This window comes from Rhipicephalus microplus, chromosome X, assembly GCF_043290135.1.
Source record: "Rhipicephalus microplus isolate Deutch F79 chromosome X, USDA_Rmic, whole genome shotgun sequence".
NCBI lineage: Eukaryota > Metazoa > Arthropoda > Arachnida > Ixodida > Ixodidae > Rhipicephalus > Rhipicephalus microplus.
The window spans coordinates 35,795,311-35,821,333 of NC_134710.1; the positions used below are offsets into that span (position 1 = coordinate 35,795,311).

Sequence of the window (26,023 nt, forward strand, 5' to 3'; positions counted from 1 at the left end):
CTTGAGATCAGAAGTTCAAGCAGGATTAGAAATTAAGCAACGTAGAATAGGTAGGCTTGCCTCAGGAGCTCATGGGAATACACCAAATCAGGGAGTACAAGGTGATATGGGATGGACATCATTTGAGGGCAGGGAAGCTAGCAGCAATATAAAATTTGAGAAGCGATTGAGAGAAATGGGGTAGGAGCGTTGGGCTAGGAAGGTTTTCAGCTACTTGTACATGAAGAATGTCGATACAAAATGGAGGAAGCGAACCAGGAAATTGACTGGTAAATACTTAGAAAACAGCAGGTGGCTAAACCAAAAAGATTTATCGGTTAAGAAGAAAGTGAAGGAAACGGAGACTGACATGTGGAGAATTGGCATGATTAAGAAGTCCGCTCTAGAGATCTATCGAACCTTTAAGCAGGAAATTGCCAAAGAAAGGATCTATGATAATACTCGGGGTAGTTCTCTACTGTTTGAGGCCAGGACGGGAGTATTTCGAACAAAGACATATCGGGCCAAATACGAAGGGGTAGACACAGTATGCAGTGCATGTGGAGAGGAAGAAGAAACTGCTGAACACTTGATATTGTTCTGTAAAAGGCTTCACCCTATAGTTCAGGATGATGGCGCAGAGTTTTTCAAAACTGGGGTTTAGGGACGGGGAGGACAAAATAAACTTTAAGTGGGTACACTTAACTAGGAGGAGGTTATCTGATTGGTGGCTAAAGTCAAGGCACGAGTGAAAATTAAACCCTTCACTGCAAAATACGAATCCTCAATCTCACTATTTAAAGAAAAAAAAAAGATAAATGTACTGGTTAGTTCACTAAGTTTTACGGCTAGGTGGCGTTAGCCGCCACCCAATTTCCACATCCATCCATCCATTCATTCATCTATTCACTTAAGATTTGCAATTATACATGACTTGACGATAGTTATAGTGCGAGAACAAAACGACGACATAGAGACAAGAAGGACACGAAAGACACGAGCGCTAACTGACTGTTTCTGAGGCTATGCAAAATGTCGAGTTGTTGCATTGTTTGCCACAAGTGGCCCTAACCCTGACACTAATTAAAAATTAAGTAGAAAAAGGGCGTGGCAGCTGTTTTCGTTCTCACGCGGCAGGCATCTGAATAGAAGAGGCGTTGCTCGGGCGCGTAACTCTACCTCACAGAGGAAGAAAAGATGTTGTTTTCTTCCTCCATGCTCTACCTAAAGCGGGCATCTTACACAAATTTTAAAAAGTGTCAACGTAGTTGCCTGCAAATTCTTTGAAAAAATGATTTCAGATATATTTTTGTGATTTCTAGAACTATCAGCAATGCTTGCAATGTGAACACGCGCAAAAAAAAACCTAAAGAAAAAAAAAAGAAGTAGAGGACGTGATTGAAAAAAAAAATTCTGGGTGGGGAAAGAGGACATTGTGTGTGAGAGAGAGAGAGAGCAGCTTTGGCTCGTGGCTGGCTCTGCCGTGAGCGTTAGATACTCGTAAATTGTCGACTGCTGATATTTTCAATGTCGCAAGTGCAAGCTTTGGAAATCAGGGGAGTGATAGAATAGAAGAGTATAGAAGTCGCGTGTTTGAGTTCTTGTTACCGACTGCATCGGAAGCCGTCGGAGCTTTCAGGATGGTGACCATTCATCAGTCTTATATGGTGAGGCGATCCTTGCGTAGTGCGTGCGAACATTGCGCTGCAATCCGTTGTTCACCGCTGTAGGCCTATTTCTTCCTTTTATTTTTTTAGCTAAGGTTGACCAGATGAAGGGACTAGAAAAAGCGGCCTGAAGCACTTCATTGCAGAGTCGATCGTTGCTGTAGTTATTCCTCCGCGGTATACTTAACAGTAGATCCCCGCTCTCTGACTGGCGGGGTGTGCTTGAAGCTCGCGATGCGGCTGTGTATTGCAGTGTTATTCGATTTAATTCACTCAGATGAGCATGACGTCATTTGATCTGCTATTAGCGAAATCGTAGTAAATGTTTTGACTGAAAATTCCCTGCTTGTGAGATTTCTCATAATTCAAAGACAACCGAGTGCTCGGGATCAAAATGACCACGACTTCTTTTGACAGGTCGTCGAGTGCAATAGGTCCTACATCGATCTCCTGTTTTTTCACGATCCAGAAAAATGCTTGGAAGGAATTATGTAAGTTCATCTGGGCATTGTTCGTATTATTCTGCGTATTGCCGCCGTTTTGCCGTGACATGGTCGCCCTCGCGTTTCAGTCAGCTGAAAAACTCGGTGATTGGAAGCAACAGACAGAAAAGCACGGTCCTACGAATGGGCCTTATTCCAAGGTACAGTCCACATTTTTTCCTGCATGTTTTATGCTTGCTACTGATGAAAAAGTAGCATGTGATTATAAGTTATAAGAAGTCTAAACGACAGAATGAGAAAGAAGTAATCGACAGATACCATAGTTGTTCATTTAGCCGATGTTGCAACTCCTCCTGCAGTGCGCATGCAAATGCAGGGCTTGTAGATTTTAGACTTCTCTATCGCGGACTGTTAGCGCTGACATAATGCAGATGTTATTTTGCAACAAGTTTTAAATGTGATTCTGACTATCGGCATAAGCTTCCCAGTACTGCTGTGCTGATTATTGGAATTACGCTACAGGTTTTGAGAAGAGTGGACTGTTGGGCGAGTTGGTGCTTTGACATAGAAACCATTGTGAGAGTGCAACTAAACACGACACACAAGTAGAAACACCAGAACAGGTGCCTGTTCTCGTCTGTTTCTTCTCGTGTGTCGTGTTTATTTGCGCCCTCACGATGGTTTCTAGGTTTTGAGAAGTTGATGTTCACCGAGTTTTGAATTGGCTCAATGCAGGTTGTTGCAGATCTTGCGTGAAGAGTCTCATTCGCAGCTTTTGTGTGAAACAGCATTGATCCTAAACAGCCTCGCTAAAGGCACAGAAGATAATGTCGAGACTCTTCTTGAAGCAGGTGTGCTGCCAGTATTGCTTCAGGGTGAGTATAAACGGACAATAATCAGGTAGTTAGGAGATAGCTGGACAAAATAACCAACATGGATCTGACTTCGCTTATGAGCGAACTTTTTTTTTTTCCGTGTGCAGGCTTCCAAAAGCATACACAACTGCTTCCATGCGGTGAGCAGTACTCATTTTAAGCTTGGATTTTTGCTTGTCTTTACTGCGTGCAACGGCCTGGCTTGTGAATGCTGCTGCTTTGCGTTTTTACCGCATAAAGGGTGTTTATGCTGGCTGGAAAAAAGAGCACCTAGCAAACTTGCTGCACCACTGCAAAAGTGGCTGTTTGGTTTACTGAATATGTGGTTTGTTGCTCCCTGTGTTCATGAAAACGCAGTGGTGGTTCAGAGAAAATTAGATGGGTAATGCCCCCCCCCCCCCCCCACTCCCTAATTTTTTAAATGTAGTAGCAATAGTGAAGAACATGAGAGGGTTGGTAGGGTAATGCCCTACTTCTCCCAAACTCTTGTTATGTAGTAGTAATAGCAGAGAACACAGTAGTCAAAGTGGTTAAGATCAAACTCCTTATTGAGCAAACTTGTGCCTAGCATTATTAAATGCTCATAGTATAATGATAGCAGTGAGCATGTTCATCGCTTGCTGATGATGCAATGTTCGGTGAAAAGCTTAGTCTTTTATATATGTGTCATCATACTGTCAATACATTCCAGCATTGTTGCTGTTGCTTGAGTAAGTTGCAGAATGTACTCAACTTTGCAGTGTGTATTAAATCTGAGTAGAACATTTGAAAACAACTGACAATGGTTCTCATACGTTGAGGTATAATTTGTGCTGAGCTAGAACACACATTAAATCTCCAAGGCCCTCCCACATGGAGCAAATTTCTGTGACGAACTTTGGGTAGGGGTTTTTTCCACAATTTAAGTGCTTTGGGTACCTTAGTTAGATTTAGTTGATCTCCTACTGATCCTTGCCTGCATTTGCAATTCCTGATGTGTGGCTTGAGGCTGACTTGAATATTTAGACCACTTTGATTGATGGCAAACAGCTCCATTTTCGCCACTGGCCTTGGCAAGTGGCTGCTTTTTCGCTGGAAGATCACCCCATTTCATCAGTCTTTAGGGTGTGAAACCTGGTCACCGTGAGAAAAAAAAGTATGCATGTCGCTCAAATCAGAGCCCCTTGTTGGGTGCCTCATTTGGGCATTATGCGTCATGCCTACACGTAAGATAAAGTTCATAATACACAGAGCAATGGAAAAACAGAGAGAAATATTAGCTTTTCCATGCCTTCAGTTACGTTTTGCACAACCACCCTCTGAAGGTTAAATTCAAGGTTCTAGTGAATCTATTGGAATCCACCAAGTATGTATGAAAATAGGTTAAATTTATTGGTTGTAGTCATTACAAAACAGTCTATTTTTACAGTAATTGGCAGGGTATCATATGTGGGTTAATTTTATTTGTCAAGACTTTAGGACGCTTATACATTGTTCTAAGTTCAGGTAGTCATGTCAACGTAAATGAAAATATAACATGCATAGATGAGTAACTGCTTGCTAAACATATTGTTAGACATGCAGAAAAATTACAGAAAACAATGCAGTATGGAAAGTTTGACATTTGTCCCCACCCCCTCCCCAAATTGAAAGCTTGGATCCACTCCTGTGAAAATATATGAGAGTGGACGTTGCACGTGCATAGTGTTAAAATACTCTCTCTCCAACTTGTCAATGAGTAGGAGATGTCCATGCTGTCTGCCAACTCACATACATGCACATGCACACAAATGCACATAGTGCTTTGAGGATAGACGTAGAGTGGTTGCACTGCAGTGGATAGCTTGCATGTCATGTTGCAAAAACTGTTTCTCACAATGCTGGAGGACTTTCAGTATAGTGGCTAAAGTAACGTGTCAGCATACTCATTGCCATCGATGACTTGCTTCAGTGTCGCAGGAAGCAGTCGGGTTCTTGGCATGTATATGTGAATAATGTCTCGCATTTGTGGCTTCTCGCATTTGTGGCTTCTTGCGTTCAAAGGCATTGTTGGTTAATTGGTTAATCGTAAATGGTCGTTGACAGCGAGAATGGCATCATAAAAGATTTGCGTGCGGAAGCTGACCGCAAGTCTTTATGCTGCCTTCTATATTTTATTTATATGTTTCCGTTCTGCTGGTGAAGAAATGTATGGAATGTGAGCGACCTTGCTCGCAGCGTCCGAAATTGGCGTGGGAGGCTTGCCGCGGTCTACGATATCTTCGTCCCAAGTAAACTGCAACGAGGCACATGTAAACGCACACCTATCACATGCTTTAGAATGCTTCTTTTAACATATTTTTCGCTTCGTATGTGCCATATTTTTACCGCAACCGTGTGGGAAGTGTTGATGATTGATTGATTGATATGTGGGGTTTAACGTCCCAAAACCACCATATGATTATTAGAGACGCCGTAGTGAAGGGCTCCGGAAATTTCGACCACCTAGGGTTCTTTAACGTGCACCCAAATCTGAGCACACAGGCCTACAACATTTCCACCTCCATCGGAAATGCAGCCACCGCAGCCGGGATTCAATCCCGCAACCTGCGGGTCAGCAGCCGAGTACCTTAGCCACTAGACCACCGTGGCAGGGCATGTGGGAAGTGTTTGTGGTAAAAGTAGGAGGCTTTGAGAATTGTTCGCTGGATTTGGACTCGGTTTCAAAGGGCATAGAAAAATTGTAAGTGCACCAAAATGCGGTCATAATAACCGATAAATCGTTATATCAGGTGTCACTGTAAGTGGGTTGGGCTGTACTTGGGTTTATTTTCAGTACTACTTGTGCACGTTTTCCCCGAAGACAATGTTGTGTAGTAGTTTATGACCATCGATAGTGATGCACAGCATAACTGTGCATTGCTGTCTACTGGTTTTTACTGGAAGAATACAAACTCTTATTATTGATAGGGATATTTTTTTTGCCTCTAAGGTCACATTATCAGGTGCGTCACACCAAACTGGGATTTGATTGACATTTTCCATCTGAGACCAGGGGCGATCTGATGACTCATTTTAGGGGGGGCTGTTGCTTGAAGTAACATCAGATAGGTAGGGGGGTCTTGACTTTTTTGTTTTCAGTAGCACAAAAACCCTGTCATAGCGTAAATACAGTGGGTGACAGGCACCGAAGAGAGAGAGAAGGCACTGCCCCGCCACGGTGGTCTAGTGGCTAAGGTACTCGGCTGCTTACCCGCAAGTCGCAGGATCGAATCCCGGCTGCGGCGGCATTTCCGATGGAGGTGGAAATGTTGTTGGCCCGTGTGCTCAGATTTGGGTGCACATTAAAGAACACCAAGTGGTTGAAATTTCCGGAGCCCTCCACTACGGCGTCTCTCATAATCATAGGGTGGTTTTGGAACGTTAAAACCCACGTATCAATGAGAAAGAGAAGGCACTGACACAGGCTTGGGGGGGGGGGGGTGCGACCACCCCCCTCTGGATCCACCACTGTCTGAGACAGCAGGTACTTGTGCTTTGTCCTTGATAACGAATTTATGATGGGAAAATGGAGCTTTTCTCTGTTCTGTCCCAGCAGACATTAGCACACCATTGTGCAACGGTGGAGACAGGCTCTTTTGCTCCTTGAAGTGCCATGACCGTCCATTGCTGGCTTTGAGTGCAATAGCTGGAACCTTCTTGTTTTGTGCGATGTTGAAGCCTCGCCGCGGTGGTCTAGTGGCTAAGGTACTCTGCTGCTGACCCGCAGGTCGCGGGTTCGAATCTCGGCTGCGGCGGCTGCGTTTTCGATGGAGGCGGAAATGTCGTAGGCCCGCATGCTCAGATTTGGATGCACGTTAAAGAACCCCAGGTGGTTGAAATTTCCGGAGCCCTCCACTACGGCATCTCTCATAATCATATGGTGACTTTAGGGCGTTAAACCCCACAAATCAATCAAATCAATCAATTGTGTGATGTTGAAAGCTTTCATGTTCAACATCTCTGTTGAATGTGTGCTGCTGTTGCTCCGTCACATACTAGACAAGTGAGCCTTCTTTCCGACGGGAAGTCCTCTGCTTGCATTGGAGCGCACACCCCTGCACATTTGTTTTCTCGAGCTCATCTTCTTGGGAGTACCATAGTCTTTTACCTTTTTCATCAACCTTGAACTTCTGGTCAGCTGCTCCTTTGCATTTTTTTTTTGCCTAAGTCAAACACTTTCAGTTTAAAATGATAGGCGACATGTATGTTCATCCAGATGTAGTAAGTAGTAGGGGCATACTTCTGAACACATGAGCACAGAAACTAAGTGAAATGATCAATATGCCCCAAAGAACACATTACGGTCACTTTCTGAGATTTTGTGTGATAGACAAAAAAAAAATGAGAAGTGCAAATGGAGTGGTGGTGGCACTTACTCCAGATTTTCTTGGTGGTTCCCGCAGAGCATTTCCTGCTGGCAGCAGTAGATGAGTAATACCCTAGAGACCAGTGATGGCAATGCCTCAGAAAAACCATTTAATTTTCGGATGCGATGCTTTTGCTACTTGCAGGCACCAAGAACTTTGCATGTCTGCCTTATTTTGCCAAGTAGCGATATTCAAAAAGAATAGCTTCAGAATTGGTAACTACACGACAGACAGCGTAGCCAACTTTTTAAAAAAATCACAAGTGCTGCTTATACTCTGGTAATATTAAAGTATATATTTTAGGGATTTTTCCAACAAAAGTTCTGGCTGGGTTTCACATGGGTGCCGCCATGATATGAGTGTAGACACTCTAGAGTCGACCTAGGTGAATTGTATATTTAAAAGTGCATTTTACTTACAACATGGTTCATTATAGCATATTGTTCCCATTCCTGAAAATGTGGGTGTAGTATTGGTATGTTTTAACTGTTTGTTTTAGGTTTTCATTTCTGAAAACTGTCGTAGAAAATCTTAGTAGTGGTGTGTAAAGTTGTCAGGACGTTTTCGGGGCTTTGTGCGGAGTATGTTCTTTTTAGTATGTTTTATTGAGACTGGGGGCAAATAGTGCCTGATTATCTGATTTTCCAGCAGCTTCACTTTAGAGCTTGCTGACAAAGGCAGTTTATTTTTAGGAAACAAGCATAAGGTGGATGTGAGGTTGACTAAGAAGTGAGCGAAAGCATTTGAAAGAAAGAAAGCATTTCAGATTATTAAAGGGATATAAGTAGGAAAATTGAGTTGAGCTTAACTAGTAAAACACCCACACTAAGTACCAAAATGGCATTTGAGCAGGGGCTTGGCTAGGTAGGGCAGATGCAGGACTATATTTTGGTGCAACCGCCTGCACGAAGTTCCCACATCATGTAAGCATTTGTACTCTTTTTCTGCCCTTTTTCAAGCCTTTACTTTCTGTTTTACTGTGAGCGTTGCCATTAGGGGATCACCCTTGGCTGGCAAGCATGAGTGGCTGGGAAAGGGAAGCAGGGTGGCTTAAGTGTGATGTGCTTTTTAGGCCAGCATTGCACCTGCAAACTGTCTTTCATGGTTAGGGTGTGTGTGTCTATGCGCGGTAGTGTATCTATGACACTGTGTGTTGTGGCCTTGGGGTTTTCGCATTCTTGAGAGTGCGGTAAGGGACAAAAGACAAAGACTCCCTTGGGACAGAGAACGAGTTAAGCAACGACAGATAGTGCAATGATGAGTGAGCTAATATGCTTTAGTCCAAGCATCTGGTTGATACTTGAATGCTGTAAATATGTGATACTGCAGTGTTTAATTAATCTAAATAGGGTTGTACCTTCGGCCTGTTGAACTCGAAGAAACCTCCCATTGTATCATAGATTTTGACAGCATGTATGACTCGAGCTACACTGAACCTATCATATAATTTTATGTGCAGTATTGGTACTTGCTCTCTGGTTGCTTTAACTACTAGGTGACACTCGTACCTTGATAGTCAGGCTACAATCTCTGTATGCACAGAGCATGTAGCCTGATCGGCTAGCACTTGGCATGTAAACCAATAGTGCATTGCTTGCATGTGGCAAGGTATGCTGCTTAGAAGTACTTGTTGCTGGGTTAGTTGGTTCGTCATACTGAGGGAACTTCTAGACGATTAAAAAGTACCACAAGAAGAAAGACACAAGAGAAAGAGCGTCAACTCACAACTGATTTATTATGTAGTGTGGAGTATACATAATAAATTATTTATTATAATAATATTAGTTATAATTTATTAGGCATAATAAATATTAAACTGTATTTCATACTGTCCATGCAATGCAGGTATGCTACATTGCATGAATTCATCAGCACTTTGATTGAAAAGAAATTAAAGTCAGACGGTGAATTAGTTTACACTGATGAATTAGGCACAGTAAATTCTAGTGCCATGAATTTTACCACCTTAGGCTTACTAATAGATGAAAAAACTATTGTCAAAAGTTTTCACTTCTATATCTCCCGCCGAAATCTTCAATGGTGACGTCACAGATTTCAAAGTGGCTTTTGTATCTTGGCCACATTGGCCCAACGAAATTTCTTGAACTTTAGTATGTTAAGTCTGGCTCCCTCAGACCACAATATGCTTACTTTTTACTGATTACAAACTACTAGTGGACACCATAAAAATCAATGATGTCAATGCACCTGGTGTGGGAACTTCAAAATGGTTTCACTCGCATTTTATTTTTGCATGTTTTTTGCTTATCATGCATGTCCTCACAGCAAGCATGGTGCTTTGGTATTGTGAAAGATAATTCACTAATACGATAAAAATTGTTTTTTTTTGGTGTCTCTGTCCTCTAAAATTGGCAGTAGTGGCTTGTGCATCAGCTGCCCTCACAGAGGCACGACAGCTGTATGGACAGGTTTAAAAGAAACATTAAGCTGTTGTGTTTGCCTGTGAATAGTAGTTATGATGCTATACACGAACATTACTGAGGCTCCAGTGTCTCTGAGTGCTAATGCAGTGTTTTAATCCCAAGGTTATCTACTTTCTGTGAATGCAGCTCACAATTGCACACACTCAGTCATGCCTTTGAATTAACGGAAACCTGATGTGGTTAGGATCTGCACTTGGATTTAAAGGGACACTGAAAGATTAAAAAAAAAAAAACGAGGTTATGGTGTCATGATGCGTAATTTCGTGCGGCAAACTAGAAAATCAAGTAGAAAATTTGCGTAAACCAATGCAAATAACTTTAATTCCGTTCTAAATTACACTCCAGACTTGCGTGGTCCGTGATGGCGAAAATGAACGATGCAGCAACTTTTTTCTCTTTTTCTCTCGTGGAAGAATATCCTCGCTTGTGGGACATCTCTTCCTATGATTACAGTAAAACTCACCTAAAGAATGGTTTGTGGGGGATGATAGCCAAGCAGATGATGGAGCTCTACCATCTCTGTGGAGTGATATTTAGTTTTTTTTTAAGTGGTTATTTTGATAAGAGTTGTGACATCGCCCGCATTTGTTGTGGTTGCTGCTGCTACTACTGCTCTGCTTGTTCAGCCTTATGGAGATGTCTTGCTTTATAAAGAATTTTTTTAACGGGCTTCTTTATTCAAGATTAGAGGCTTAAAATATAGGCAGTCGTAGAATCCGAAAGCTGCTTTTTATTTTCAAAAAAATGACTTGCTCAAAGCTTTACTTTATCGGCTTCAGTGATGCAGCAGAATCTTATGCTGAGTTTGCTTAGTGAAGGCAGAAGTGGTCTTCTATTACCTTGTGTTTCGAAATTATAATAAAGCACTTGTGCAGATAATTGTCAAATATTAATAGTTTAGATCCCTTCCGCTCTAGGTTGTTCTCATGAGAGAAATGCTATGATAGCATAGCTCCTTTGTTCACAGAAAGCCAACCTACATGGAAAGATACTTATTAGAAATTCCCATCTACCGACTCAATAGTAGTATTTGACGAGTAAGAGAGGCTGTGAGCATTCCGTATTCAAAAAAAAGAAAAGCCATTGTCAATGACGCTGCCCGGAATGTTGCTTTGTGCGAGTTTGTCTTTGCAAAAAGAAAAGCTTGTGATGGCAAGTCAAGCCAAGGATAATGCCGTATCTGCATTCCGCAAAAAACATATAAATAAGAAAGTTTATAAAAGCAGCAACGCGGCAGGGAAGGGGATGCTAAACGGACACTTCCCTCAAACCACTCCAGCCCTTTCCTCATGCAAGATATACAGCACTTTCCTCCTTCTCCAGTCAAGACACTTCGTGGATTTGAACCCTCCCCTCCAAGACTAAAGCTTGTCGATATATGTGGGTTGGGTCAAAGAATTCTTTAATGCTCCCGCTCCATTGTATGGTGGAGACTCTGGCCATGCTGATCTCCCCCACCGTTCGCTTCGTCCGTGTGAGTGAGGGACATTTAGGGGGACTTATCCTCGCCTGTTGACGTCACTAGGCTCTGCCTTTATCCTCCGTGTATTTCTCTATCTGTGAATCCCGCTTAAGATGCATGCCAGTTCTTAGTTTCACTGTAGTTAAGAGTTACAAATGATACGCTTATCAGTGGATATCGAATTCCATAAGAAACAGCAGCATCGGCACTCGCTTTTAGCCGCATATTGGCACGATCCGCGCTAGGCGCGGGCAGCGTGCAGAAACATCCACTGTTTGTGGATTTCACAGGTCGGAGTGTAGCGTTGTTAGTGTAGTCGGTAGGTAGTTTTCAAATAGGGGCCCCAAAGAAATACTGTCAAGGCCACTGCACATGCACAAAACCCAAACTGCGTTTGGGTTTTGGGTTGGGGACGCTATTTCTTGAATTTAGTGGGAGCCTTAAAGCTTGTCCCAAACGTTTTGCGTCATACAAGTGTGACGGCGCCCATTGAAGTGACGGCTCATGGCCAAGACTAGAGTGACACAGAATAGGGGGACTGTCTGAAACGCGGCAGAACCTATTGGAAAACTCATCGCTCCTGTTTGACTTAATGTGTCCGCACGGAAAGGGCTTTGGGGCAACTATTCGAAAACTCCCTAGTACTGTACTTCGCAGCGGGCAAGGCGCACGCGACGAGTCAGTATGTTACTGCAAGAAAAAAAAGAAAAGCCAGACAAGTGCTGCTCTTGCCGCAGTGGTAATATTTGCTCTGAACTGTGCTGAAAATTGCGCAAAAATAGATTGGCTCAAATATTATAGTTCTGTTTTTTATAATACTGTCACTTTTTCTAAACTATGGATAGTACTACAGTGATGATGTATTAAAATGCAAATGATATATTAGCTGTGCTAGAAGCATGCGACTGTCATGTAGAATAGCTGATTTTGATTATGCGTACGGATATTTTTGTACACGTGTTTTCATCATACGTGCTCATGCACGCACTATGTGAAAATGGGCAAAGAGGAGGAGTGCTGCTGCCGCCTCGAAATTCGGCAGATTTGCGATTGCCACAGCATGCATAATGATTACTGCTATTTTAAGTATCCGCAGCAAAGGGTGAGGTGCTGCAACCTGGAAACAATGTATCAACATGCTGAACAAGTGGTTTGCTAATGGCCATTATGTGGAAACTATTGTAACCTGACTGCATGCTGCCGATCAAGAAATTTTTAGGAATGTCATCAACAAACTCAAGGGGCTTGGCAAGCCTTCTGCTAATGTCCTACTGGTATTGGCTGAACAACCTGATATTATAAGATGGTGAACTGTAGCACATAGGCCCACACAAACTACGAGCTGAAAGCAAATTTAATTTTACATATATTTTGAGATATCTCTGATTAACTTGGATTTGTGTGTACTTATTTTCAGGATTCCTTTTGGCACACTAAAATTGATTGGGAGCAGATAAGGTTTCCCTAAAAAAAAAAGTGTTTAAGGAGGGCTCTTAGAGAGGCGGGAACGGCTGTGGCTGTAATGGATATTGTTTGCACATTTGCTTGCAGGGCTGGTGCACCAGGACCAGCGGTATGTGGAGGCAATCTTGTGCTGCCTGCGCACACTCTTCCGTTCCGAGTTGACGCCTGTCGAATGTATGTATGAGGACCCATGGGCTGTTCGACACTTGATCCTCATGGCCACCCAGACCCATTCGTCTAACCAGGAGTGCATTGCCACCATCCTTACTGCTGTATGCAAGGTACGTCAGTTTGGCTCATGGAGCTGTAGCAGCCTTATTTATGAAATACTCTTGCATGTGGAAATTACAGAAGCCTTTTTGTCATGCCAATATCCAGCTTGCTGTCAGCATTTTTATATCAAAGCAGTTTCTTCAGTTAAGTGTCAGTGAAGTGATAGCTCGCTGTGAAACTAGTTTTTTCTGCTTTAGTTAACTTTTCTCTCCATCGAAGTGAAAGAGTCAAAGCTGAAAATGGCGCTGCAACTGTAGTTATTAAACCCCAGCTTAATTAATCTTCAAAAAAAAAAGTTGTAGGTAGCTGAGCATACAGCAAATGCAAGTAGTTATCTGAAAATTAAAGTAAAATGTCTGGACTGAGACTGCATGCTGAAATAGTGCAATGTGGCACTGTTTAAGTGTTCTTCATAAAGGTTCTTGCCTATAAAATGTTAAAATTTATATCTGAAAATGGCACACGAGTTCCATGAGACATAATAGAAACAGTGGTGTGCTATAACGTAATAGGGTAAAGCATACATTCTGCATGTTTCAATCTGGTGTTTTCATTTTTTTAAGCTGAGTACTAGTAAGTGTTCTTTCTGCAAACAACATGTGTTGAAAGTTGGCATTGTCTGTCGTTGACTTCATGGCTCTACACTTGCATTCAACAAATTTTTCATCCTGCCAGCTGTGGAATATTGGAACACTCATCCTGAACTGGTTTCGTCAAGTGCAACAGCTAAATTTTAAGTTGTAGTTTCCATTGCGGCAGCGAGCGAGCCGGCCCACAGCGGACGAAGAGGGAGAAGTATGAACAAGCACTATAGGAGAAGAGGGGACAACTCAGTAGTAGCAGGGTCTTAGTGGCCTCATTCAGAGTTAATAAAAGCCTCTTTTAACTATCTTGATGGAGTCAAGTTCCTTTCATGGCTGCTTCATGCTATGGTCCACATATTTTGGTGCCGTTTGACCCGGGATCGACCAATCGATGGCTACGAATGGCCGGGAAGACATGGAGAAGATCAAGGCGAAGCGGACGTTGCGACAATCCCTGAACAGCCAGATCATCAATAAGGCAAGAGTCCTACTTTGGCTCCGCGACGCAGGCGACGCAGGTGAAGCTCGGTTAAAGTACATATATTAGAGACTCAAAATGAATAGCGATGAGCGGAAAAAGATCAACTCTGAATTGGAGAGTCTCATCTCGAAAGAGGGCTTCAAACAGGGTACGATACCATATTAGAGTACGAGGGCAACACAACGCGAATCCTGTTTGAGCTTCTAAGCAGGCAGAAACGCGTTTCAAGTACACAAGCAGAATATAGATTGGTGACGGCTACTCATACGATTGCGCTCACTACACGATCTTACTGGGCGGGAGCCAAGCTACCGAAGCTCAGGATTGTGCCCTTCTCTGGGGATGTGTGTAAATGAACGGAGTTCTGGGAGCAGTTTGTCCAGATTTCCCACAACAACTTCACTCTGACTACGACGGAGAAGTTTCACTATTTGCGACAGTTCTTGAAAGGAACGCTGATTCAGCTGCGGACAGTCTTGCAATAACTGAGGTATGCTACAATGACGCTGTAAGCATGCTACAGAAACCCTTCGGTGGTAAGACATGCCTGGAACAGGGATACTTTGCAATATTGCGTCATCCGACTCCTGTTCAAGCATCCGGTAACACAAGAGCCCCCCGACAACTTGTAGGAAGTTTCGAGGCTGCTCGGTGCAGAACCCCGCAGAAAAGGCGCAGAGCTAGACCAAGAACTTTCTTCATTGACCGGAACCCAGGCCGCAACTGCCCGCTGCCAGCCACTGCCACGTGTCACGACAACACCTGCAATCGTCGTCCTCCTCTCTTATTTGGAATCGGCAGGCTCGCGGCCGCCGCTTTCATACTGCTATCTCTCCTTCGGAAAAAGTGGAGAGAGGGACGTGATGCGGTAGCTGCTAGTCCTGGTCACAACTGACCGCACGTGGCGCACAAGCCTACATGCCGGCACAGTCAGTCCACAACTCCATGTGGGACCTAAGGCCATTTTTCGTGGTCGCCGCATTGCATTTGTTATCAGTGCCATCAGCCTGGGCACGGTCTTCCACGCTGTAGTCCTGCATATCACGAACCGTCTCGTCATGCATTGTGGGGTTGTCCGTGACGTGATGCTCCCCTCTACCACCTTCAGCACACTCCTGGCTCATGCCATCAGCATTGTCCACGCTATTAATGACCTCTGCATCATCGGCGTCTAGGCATTTCATGTCCTTGTCTCACTGGGTGTCTTGTGGTGTGCTGTCGCGCTCCTTGTAATAGTCGACTTCACTGTCGGCAGCTGCTTCCCAGTTTTCAGCGACTTTTCCCTCCACTCAGTATTCTCTGGCGTCTGCATCACCGACCTCCTCCTCCCCACGATCCCGAAACTCTATGGCCTCTTTCAGGTCCTGCAACTCGTCGACAGCTTCACCGTCAAGCTCACCAACCTCCTCATCGCAATGCTGAGACTCTTTGGCCTCTCCTTCGCCTTCCTGGGACTTTTCGGCCTCTTCCTCAATGATCTCCTCCTCCACCTCCGTGAACTTCTCAGCGTTCACGTTCTCCACACTTTTGTCGGCGCACCCTTCTTCGTTCTCGGAAGTCACCTCATCGTCCACTTCCTCCGCATCCACAGCGCCGTCTAAGTCTTCTTCAGCGTCTTTCTCAGTCTCGGCAGCCATGGAGTCCTTCTCCTCGGCAGCACTGTTGCGGTACTCGTCTGCCGCTGCCCCATCAATGTGCCGCACGTAACGATCTTTTCTGTTCCTTTTCTTCTTTTTTTTCTTTTTTTTTTTCGCTGCGTCATCATTAGCGTCATCGGCAGGCCTTGCTCTGGCCGCAGCGCCGGCTCACCTTGCTTTGTCCTTTGATGTGGCATTCGCTTTCTTGCCTACCGCGGTGGCGTTCTGCTCGCTGGTCCAACTCTCACCGGTCTCTTTATTACCTCCCTGGAACTCGCCTCCCTCCTCGGCGACGATCGCCACGGCCATAGAAGGCATCTCAGTACTCAGGCACCCGACAGCTTGCTCGTACCATGCTCGTACCAGCTTGTACCGACGGTCGCTCACTTAAAGTCGTGAGGCCGAGACAGATGGTGAGACACAAGGGGCCTCGAGAGGAACGTCAGAAGGTGGTCGCTGGTACTTCCGAAAGACGGCCTTCTCAACTTTCGGAGCAAAACGGGCAAGCTCCTCGAGGGAAAGGAAGAAGTGACTCAACAGGTACAGATCGTGAGGCATAAGGGGGCCCGAGAGGAATGTCAGAAGGCGGTGGCTGGTGCTCCCGAAGACGGCCTTCTCAACTTTCAAAGCAAATAGGGTTAGCTCCTCGAGGGAAGGGAAGGAGCGACCCAACAGGTGCAGCTGGTAACGGGGGTGGCATTGCTGCATTAGGTGCGAGACCTTAACGGCCTCAGGTACAGTGGGGTCCACCCGACGAAAGAGCTTCTGCATGACCCGAACATAATCTTGCAGACCCTCTTCTGGGTGTTGCGTTTGAGAGTCGAGCTCACGCCTGATACGGTGTTTGTAAGCGATCGGTAGGAACTTTTCCCGGAATGCCGCAACAAACTGGTTCCAGGACTGAAAGGGTGGTTGAAGCTGCCACCATCGTTCTGCAGTACAACACAGAGCAACTGGGCGGTCCTGCCGGAGCACGCTCGACTCTGAGAAGCCGCTAACGGTCGAGTACACAAAAAGATTGTCAATGAAGTTGAGGTCCAATTCCCTCGCATCTTGACCGGAAAAAATGGGCACGGTCAGCGGTGTCGTCAGAGCCATGGTCGCGGAGAGCCAGGTACCTCGATGTCTGTGAACCAGGGGCAGGGTTCTTCCCGTTTGGCGCCAAATGTAGGGGGTTTTAAGGCTGCTCGGCTCAGAACCCCGCAGGGAAGACGTGGAGCCAGACCAGGAACCTTCTTAGCAGCCTAGTGTCTTAGTCACTAGGCCACCACAGCGGGGCGGTACAGCGAGGCTCAATATGTGGTGACCCATCCAGTCCATAGTCGCCATTGGAAGCAGCCTACGTCATCTGTTCTTCACACGAAATCGACTCTTGATTCTCAGCATTACGAGATGTGTTGTTCTGTTCATCTAAGCAGCACTCCACGGAAGCATGTCCTACCAAGATGTCTCTGACCCAGAAGAAGGAAGTGCTGTCAGGTGATAAGCAGTGCTTCCGATGTACCACAAAAGGCCACAGGGCACGCGACTGTAAGCAGAGAATCTTGTGCTCGAAGTGCAAAGGCCGCCCTGCGTCGAGTATGTGTGACCCAGAGACTACTCCTGCGGTCTTGCACCAAGCCTTGCGGATGGACCGTGCAAGTGCTGCAGTTTGCTCATCATTAGGAAGACAACAATGAAACAGCAATGTATCTAATGCTTGCATCTTCCTCCAAGCATTTCGAGCCTGGGCAATAAGCGACCATAACTGCTGCTACATGCGAGGTGTATTCGACGGGGGTAGTCAGCGTGCCTTTGTCACCGAGGAGTTGCCACGACACTTGCGCTTAAAACGTGTCGAATCCAGAAACATGGCTCTCAACAGCTTCGCCAGTGCCTCAAACCAAGCTGCTAAAAACCGACGAGTAGTGGAGCTTTGCTTGCGCAGTAAGTTTTCTGACATGAAGGTTGTGCTAAGTGCCATTGAGATTCTGCACATCTGCCAAGACATCGAGGAAACAAGAATGGAAGTGTCATTCATCATTTTTTAAAAAGAAATTATGAAGAGACGTAGCCAATGAATTGGCACACACATCAGTGATCACGTGAAGTGTAATCAGTGTGTTGATCGGCTCTGATCAAATGTGGAGCCTTTACTTTAAGCTTTAAGCTTCAAAGGCGAGCTCCTATATTAAGATGCCTGACGAATGGCTCCTGTTGCCGGCGGAGTCGTCTTGCCTTCAGTTTTGAGCAAGCGCCGCGCAGTGACGCTCGCAACCGACACTATTATCACGGCGTTTTTTACTTGTGGCCCCTAGGGGCGCTTCACTCGAGGGTCATTCGAGATCTGCAAGTATACACGAATATTTCGGAGGCTATGCAAAATGTCTAGTTCTTGCACTGTCCGCCACAGGTGACGCTTAAGACTGAGAGTAATAAAAAAAATCAAGGAGGGAAAGGGCGTGGCAGCTGTTTTTGTTTTCACACGGCAGGCATTTAAATGGAAAGACATTTAAATGGTTGGCTGTGGGAGCAGAGTCGAGTCAATTGTGCGTTATGCTTATCACGGTGCGATTATCACGGTGTTATTTTAGCCCGATAGAAAGGAAGCAGGAATTCCACTTCTGTGCCAACTGCGCCAAAGTGCGCCAAACGATATTTGCTGCGCCAACCTGATGAAATCGACATAAATTGCGCTAAACTGCGCCAAACCGTCCATCTCAGGGGTTCACAAGCTGTGGCCCGCGGGCCGCATGCGGTTCGCTGGGCATCTGACGACGTCAGAAATCTTACAATTGTTAGTCTCTGTAATGGTGGCAGTATTTAAATAACTATAAATAATGCTTTAATTAGCAGAGACAGCAGTGGAGTCTAATGAGATAATTTTTTACCTTCCCGCAAACAGGCCGTTGCCTCTTTGAAAAATTGGCCGCCAGTACTTCTGCGGATGAAATTCCTCATTTTGCAGGAGGACCGCAACCGAAGCTCCGATTAGCGCAACTTTAGCAGAAGGCTAGAGATATGTCACTGTTAACGATGGCGATTGCAGTGGTGTTGGTTCTGCATCGGTTTACTCGCGTACGCCAACACCATATATATGTACTCTAATCCGAAACGAAAGCCGCTTGCAAATGTACCCGGTTGCAGCAAAGAGTAATTAGACGTAGGAACAAAACCAGCATGCAACAAACAAGACGTATTGTTTATTTTGTAAAATAAAAGGTGATAGACCGCAAAAGGCCTCAAGTAAGGGTTTGATAACCAGATTTTCACGTTCCAAGGGCTTCACCCTGCCGTTAAGGTTGAACTCTCATACAACGATATTTAGGGCATCCAATCAAGTGCACACGCGTGTGCGCTTGTATAGCTCTTTCTAAGAGCTCCATATTGAAGGGACACTAAAAAAAAAAGATTATTTATCTCGTATAGTTGAATCTCGATAATTCGAACTCAAAGGGGCCTGAATTTGTTCGAATTAAGGGGGGACGCGGCTTTGGGATCGCGAAAAATGGCAAAAAAAATCGATTTTTTGAAACTCAAGTTCTCAGTTTCTGGAACCCCTTTTTCTATCTGATTCCAAAATATCTCCAATGAAAACTGCGCAGAAGTGCTTCGGAAAATTCGTTTCACCCACCTAGGTAGCAAAACTTTTTCTGGAAATGGCTACAAAACGGCGATTTTAAAAAAATTATAGCTTCACGATGCTTGGGCCAAGAGCCGGCTTCTTGGGCTCATAGGAAAGAGCATTTCCCACCTCAGCTGGCTCCTCCCTGTAACAACAAGCGAGCAAAAAGCAAATGTTTGAAGGTCGTTTTGAGGCCCTTGATTGGCCGTGGACGCCATGTTGCCTCAGCCCGCCTCGCCATTGGCCCGATGCTCGCTCCGGGAGATCGTCGTCGGCTGCTTGTGCGTCGCGAGGACATGGCTCTCGAAAATCGCCACTTCGTGACATGTTCACGGCTTGATAATCACTTAAGATATAATTACGCGTTAGTTACGAGCAGTAAGCGGATGCGCGATCAGGTTACTATGAGCGGGCGAATGGTCTACGTGCGCCGCGCGTGATCGGAGTCATCTTTAGCCCTAACTCCGCCGACAGCGAGACTGCGGGCAGGAACGACGCGCTAGCGCATTCGTGGCGACGTGCTTTTTCATAAGCAACGAAGCTGTAAGCGGCGGCACGATCTGATTACTACGAGTGGCCGCACCGGATGCACGATCAGATTACTATGAGCGGGCGCGCGGCGGTCTAAGAGTGCAGCGCGTCATCGGAGTCAGCTTTAGCCCTAACTCTGCTGACAGCGAGACTGCGGGCAGGAACGACGCGCAAGCTCACTCTTGGCGACGTGCTTCTTCGCAAGGAATGTACCACATCACTCGCTAGCTCCTCTGAATCACATACGGGCATTTAACGCATCGGCAGCGGACAACACAGTCAAGCTCGTCACCCCCCCCCCCCCCCCCCTTCACTGCCAAGGATTGCTCGGAACAGCGGCTAGCAGTTTCGCGCGTCGTCATTCGAAAATGCGATGCCAAGTGCAGTGCGCGCCGATTTTTTGTCATCGTAGTTGCACATTTCGCGCATCGTCATCGAACGCCGCCGGCAAGTGCATTACGCGACGGCTGCGCTGTCCACGCGGCCGCGCAGCTCACGGTCGTATGGAGAACTGTCAATAAGCTTTTGTGATGCGATTCAGATGTGCTTGGACCCGTGCTTGATATCGCCTCGAACGTCTATGGATGTTCCGAGTTTGATGAATTGCTGTAGATTAGAGTTTCCGCGACCGGCTGTATAATGGTGCGTTTCACGGCTAGACCATTTTTATACGCCCGTTTCGTGTCATTAAATATACTGCTAGAAATTCCTGTGCCACCAGTCTTTTGCCCATAACTTTGTTATTTGGAAACAAGGCATAGGCCGTCATGGTGTGATCCATTTTTCTGATGCAATAAACCTCTTTCCAAATAAAGAAAAGTTCAGTGAATATTTGTAATCAAGTACGTAATTACGCTAATTATAGCTTAAGCACAAAAAATATGTGTAACAATTTCAGTATATGGTTTTATTCAATTACAATCTTTTCTGTCATACCTATCACACCACTCTTCTATACAAAGAACTTGGTTTGAAATCCATACTTGTTCTTTGTAAATCATGAAAAGGAGTAAATCATGAAAAGAAGTAAAATATCACAAGACAAACCTGAGATCACAGTTTTTAGGTGTCTTAGAGATGTAAAGAAAAGTTGAGAAACTTTAAACGCAGCTTTCTCAATACTGTTTTTTTTTTACATTATGCTCAGCCCCTCCACATGGTTCAATGAAGAAATAATTTGTTTCTCGTAAAGTATTTGTGGTATCGCTTCAAAATTTTTATGGAAGCACTGTGAGGTCATTCTTAGTGTCTGTGCCAATTTTCATCAATATCCAACGAGAAACAAAAAAGTTCATTGAAAAAAGCCTGTCGAAAACTTCGACAGGCTTTTTCTCACAAGTGTGTTTTGCACATTGTGCATTGCTCGTGGAAAGAGTATCACGGGAATGACTGGACCGATCTTGATTCTGCTTTCTTTTTCCTGAGAACACTGCTTGTGGGTATAGCAATTTTCAATTTCTCTTTTATGGCCCTGTTATTTTTCTAGACGATGATTTGTCCGTGCCACTGTTTCTGACAATGTGTGTCAGCAGCCATGATGATCTCTAAAAAAAAAAAAAGAGAACTTATTAAAAAATTTTGAGAGTGCCATACCCTGTAGCTTTCTTTTGAGCAAAGATCAACACCATTCGCAGCTTCCTGGCATGTTTGTTGCAGCGCTAGGCTTTCCACGAGCAGACCTTGTAATTGGACCATGTAGCATTATGTAACTTAAGAACTACTGAAACTATCATGATGAAACTGTATTTATTTTCCTATTCGAGACACTTATGAGTATGTATGCCAAATTTCATTGCTGTAGGTCAACAAATAAAAAAGTTTTTTTTCAATGCCACCTCCCCCTCAAAAGAAGTTCGAATTAATGAAAGCTAAATGAACGGAGGGCTCACCATGCAGTGGTGCATGTGCATTGAGCTAACACACGAGGGGGAAGTTTCAGAAGACTTACATTTATTCACGAATCACAGGACATCCGTCATAAATTCAAGTAATCGGTGATGCGCGTATGCACACATTTGCCTTGCAGCGAGTCAATCAATTTCGCACGCAGCTTGAAAAAAATTTCTACTTCGGCTTTGGCCATTCTCCTGGCAAGAGAAGTTGCGCGCAGCTATGTCCAGCACCAACACCACAGAACACCTATATAGGCAGGACAGGCTCAAGTTTGCGCAGCGCCATTCACCGCCCCTAGCGGAGGCCAAAGCTCTGGACGCTCGAACGGGCTGCGCTTGCTGGGATTTCTTATTGCGCGCGCGGAAAACGTGTTTCTTGGAGCGCTTATCTCGCATTTGCACGCTATGGGCAGCGCTCTTTCATCATTCTGGAAAGCAGGCACGCACCACTGCTGCATTGTGAGCTGCTACAAAAGTTTAAACATGACGATTACCTGAAAACTGCCCGTCAAGTTTTACAGTTTCCAATATGAGCAGTGCGAGAAGCAAAGGCGTCAGGAGTGGATTATAGCAGTTCGCAGATACTCCGTGGTGTTGTTACTTTAAAAAATTTTTGTCGTGCACAGTACTGTAAAAAACTACAGTGCAACTTCGATTATATGTCCCCCGGTTTCGCGACGACCCACATTTTACGATGAACCGGTTAGGTTCCGGCGAAATCCCCATAGGAATAATGTATTAAAGACCTTCGTTATACGACGCAGTTTTACGCCGCCCTCGCATCTTACGACACTCAGATTTCGTCCCAAAGGAAAAAGAACGCCTTTACTCAAATCAAGCGTGGACCAAATATTCACGAGTGCAAAATATAAACTTGCGTTCCCCTAGGTTGATGATTGGAAAAATAGAGAGCGAGACGGATGTCTTCTTAGAACGGAAAATTTATTCTCCTGGAAGTTCATGTGCTTCTACAAACGGCGCAATCGCGTGTGCACGTATCTGGGGTCGCTACCTAGTCAAGCTCTATCCACACAAAGTAGCTGCAGCCGGCCTAAAAGCTGATATTTCCACGTTTTCAGTCCATGGAAACATTTTCTGGTCGACATACAGCTGATCTCCCGCCTTTGTCGCACTCGCAGTCACAGTCTTGTGGACACACAAGGGCAGGACGCAGCTGTTTTCACTGTGAAAGATTACTTTCACTTCACGTCGACGTTCATACTAACAGCGGGACATCACTAGTTGCACTTCACAAGGCCACAAATCGCAACGTGCATAGCTCAGTTGCACACGAAGGCATTCTATGCACTTGTGGTTGGTTGCCATATGTGATAGCGATGACACTGTGTCTGACTCTTCTGACGGGAGGCTATTGGAAACAAGGTTTCATTTTCACTTTCACGTGCAGGCAATTTTCGGACTCTATTTATCGGTAGAAAGATGCGTGTTGGATTCAATTCTTTTTAAACTTGAGAATAGAGATTCACTCGCACCTCTTTCAACTAAGTCAAACTGCCATTAGCTGTTGCTGACAAGAATAATTTAATCTACCTTTTTAGCAGAGGTGCAAGGTCGTGCTGTGGGCTTTTGCAGGTGGTCTATACCCATTTTTTGGGGCAAGGCTGAGTGTCATTGCTATATTCTTAGTTTTTCGATTATACAATGCCACTGTATTAACTGAATGAAGCGTGATGGCAGGGCTCATACTAAAAGACAGCGTGTTTGTAAACTGAAACTACAGCAAATAGACAGCCACTGTACATTTCGCGAATGGGCTCTGGCTATCAGAGACAACCATTGGTAGTGCGAAAGCGGTGGAGCTTGCTAGCTTAATACATTAAGATACCGTACTGTGAGCCCAGCAAGTGTTTTATTCAGCGAATGGTTGTAGATTTCTCGTCGCTGCTCGGTGTAGACAGATTTGTGCTGCGGGTTCGCGCTGAGCGTTTATACGTACAAATCTCGCAAGCAACACCCATTGATAAGTTAGCACTATGAGGTGTTGTGATTCTAGAATCTAAGTCATGAGTTTGATTTCCACATACGCCAGCTGCATTTCCAGGGGAGCGAAACGCAGTAGCAGTGCGCTCAGATTTTGGTACAAGAATGATAGACAGGGCTTGTTGGTGTTGCATATTTCAAGCAACACCAACATGCCTGGTGGTATGATACAGGTGGTATGATACCAACATGCCAGGTGGTATGAAACAGAAGTGACGCTCGGTGTATGTGCACCCTCTGTCAGTTGTGTGTGCACCCTCTGTCCCACCAAATACACTTCAGATAGATTTAAGTGCACGTTAAAAAGAAAGAGAACCTAAGGTGGCCGAAATCAATCTGGAGTTTCAAACCACGGCATGCCTCCTAATGGTATAATGGTTTTGGCACATAAAATGCCATATTTACTCTCATAATAGGCCCATTTTTTTTTCAGAAAATCCGGCTTGAAGTGAGGGGTGCTCCAGTTATGCAGGGTAAAATTTTGGAAAATTTTTTCGACTCGGTTCTCGTGCTTTATATCTGCACATTTGTCAAGTAAAAGGCAACATTATTGTTCATCAATTAATTAGCCATAAAACAAACATACCTGTGTATCTTTTAATGAACAAGCAAGAGCCGTCAACTGCACACACACACACATGAAACTCATTCACACAAAAGTCGTGGGTGTTCCTCCTTTTCCCTGTTAGGAGTCTGAGTCGGAGAGCACGCATTCATCGACGCCGAGTGGGGATTCATTTTCAGTGTCCGAATCATCCGCACCCCACAACATATCATCCTCACTCGCATCCAGTGCATTCGAGATACCCGTCGGAGATCGCCTGCCATGCTTCCACGATCCAATTGCACAGCATTTCCACAGGCGGCCTCTTGATCTTACCACCTGAAGTCAGCTAATGTCCTCCAGCCATCCAGGTAGGTGTTGTGCAGCCTTTGAGCATTGTCCTTGAAAGTCTCATTCGAGGACATGTCCAAAAGCTGCAGTATCAATGTGAGGCTGCCCGGAATCACTGCCAGATCTGTGCGCAGCTCCTTTAGCTCATCTTGTACGCGGTCTACTAGGTGCCTACGAGAACTGTCCCAGGATAAGCATGGACGGGAACAACAGACCACCTGGCCACCGACCCCAGACTGTTCCACTCCACCATGAGTTCCGTGCTCATCCAGCTTTTTTCCTGGACTCTGACGTAGATGCCTTGAGGGGAATTCGCCTTTGGGAGCGTCTTACGGTTAAAAATAACGTAAGACGGTAGCTTGCGCTCATCCTCTGTCACCGCCAGCTTTATGGTGCATCATTGTTTATCAGCGCCAGACGTTCTGACGATGACGCTCCGTGCACGTTTCTCCTCCACTGTCGTGTTTCGCGGCATATCAAAGCAAAGGGGGGTCCGATCAGCGTTGTCGATCTGGGTGAAGTCATTCTGCTGTTGGAGCTTTATAACGAAATGGTGGAAGTCCGCCACTTTGTCCTCATATGCTGCGGACAAGCAGGGGCACAAGGTGGTCCCCCTTCGCAGTGCGAGGCCATGGTGTCGCATGAAACAAGTTGTCCATCCTGAGCTGGCTTTGAACTTTTTTGCTTTAATGCGCTGCGCTCGGGCTATTTTGTGTGCCTCAGTCTGCACAATATCTAATGACACAGCACAGCCGTCTTGTCGTAGCTCCTGTGTATGCCGAACCAGTTGCTCTTCGGCATTCGGATACCTGCCAGTATTGGCACCGTAGAAAGCCCATCGTGTCTTCTTCGTCGCCTTAAGTGTTTCTTTTTGATTTTCCTAGCACCGAATACTGGTTTCTCCAACACTGAAATGCCTGCCTGCAGCCTGGTTGCCATGCTCCAGCGCGTACTGCACTGCCTTCAGTTTAAATCTAGCTGTGTAGCTTGCGTACTTCCCCATAGTGGAACCAAAGTTGAACACACGACCACAACATACGCACACCACTTGCAAAATAGCGTTTCTTACTTTTTCTCTGATGGTGGTGATGGGGATCGAGCCCTGGGCATTGTACACGTGACCTCCAAGGAGTGTGGTGATTTGGGGAATTTCAGTAATTGATGGAACAGCGTTTTTTTTTTTTTTTTTTCAAGCTTTATTTCGACAAACATGTTGGTTAGGTCGTTGCACTTCAAATTTTTTTGTTTGCTTGTTGATATGCTTTTTTTTTTTTCAGGGTACGGGGACCGTGTTCCAACTGTACCCCTGGGGGGTAGAATCGTTTCTGATCACGGCCAAGTTTGGGGTGCGCATATTATGCGCCAAATTTAAACAATTGAATTTTCCCGCGATCAAAGTAGGGGTGCACCTATTATGCGAGTGC

At 45.2% G+C, this 26,023-nt stretch overlaps 1 protein-coding gene across 5 annotated transcripts in view; it reads left to right on the top strand.

The window, feature by feature from the left end:
* The first annotated feature begins 1,444 nt into the window (after positions 1-1,444).
* LOC119175798 (armadillo repeat-containing protein 8) overlaps positions 1,445-26,023 on the top strand; it is a 102,412-nt gene continuing 77,833 nt past the window's right edge. For 3 of the 5 annotated variants that reach the window (XM_037426775.2, XM_037426776.2, XM_037426779.2), the window contains exons 1-6: positions 1,445-1,646; positions 2,064-2,137; positions 2,218-2,289; positions 2,825-2,964; positions 3,072-3,104; positions 12,789-12,982. In XM_037426775.2, the coding sequence (XP_037282672.2) occupies positions 1,620-1,646; positions 2,064-2,137; positions 2,218-2,289; positions 2,825-2,964; positions 3,072-3,104; positions 12,789-12,982 (540 nt within the window). In that variant the 5' untranslated portion in view covers positions 1,445-1,619. The remainder of the gene's footprint in view (positions 1,647-2,063; positions 2,138-2,217; positions 2,290-2,824; positions 2,965-3,071; positions 3,105-12,788; positions 12,983-26,023) is intronic. The other 2 variants (XM_037426777.2, XM_037426778.2) reach the window with 1 other exon arrangement.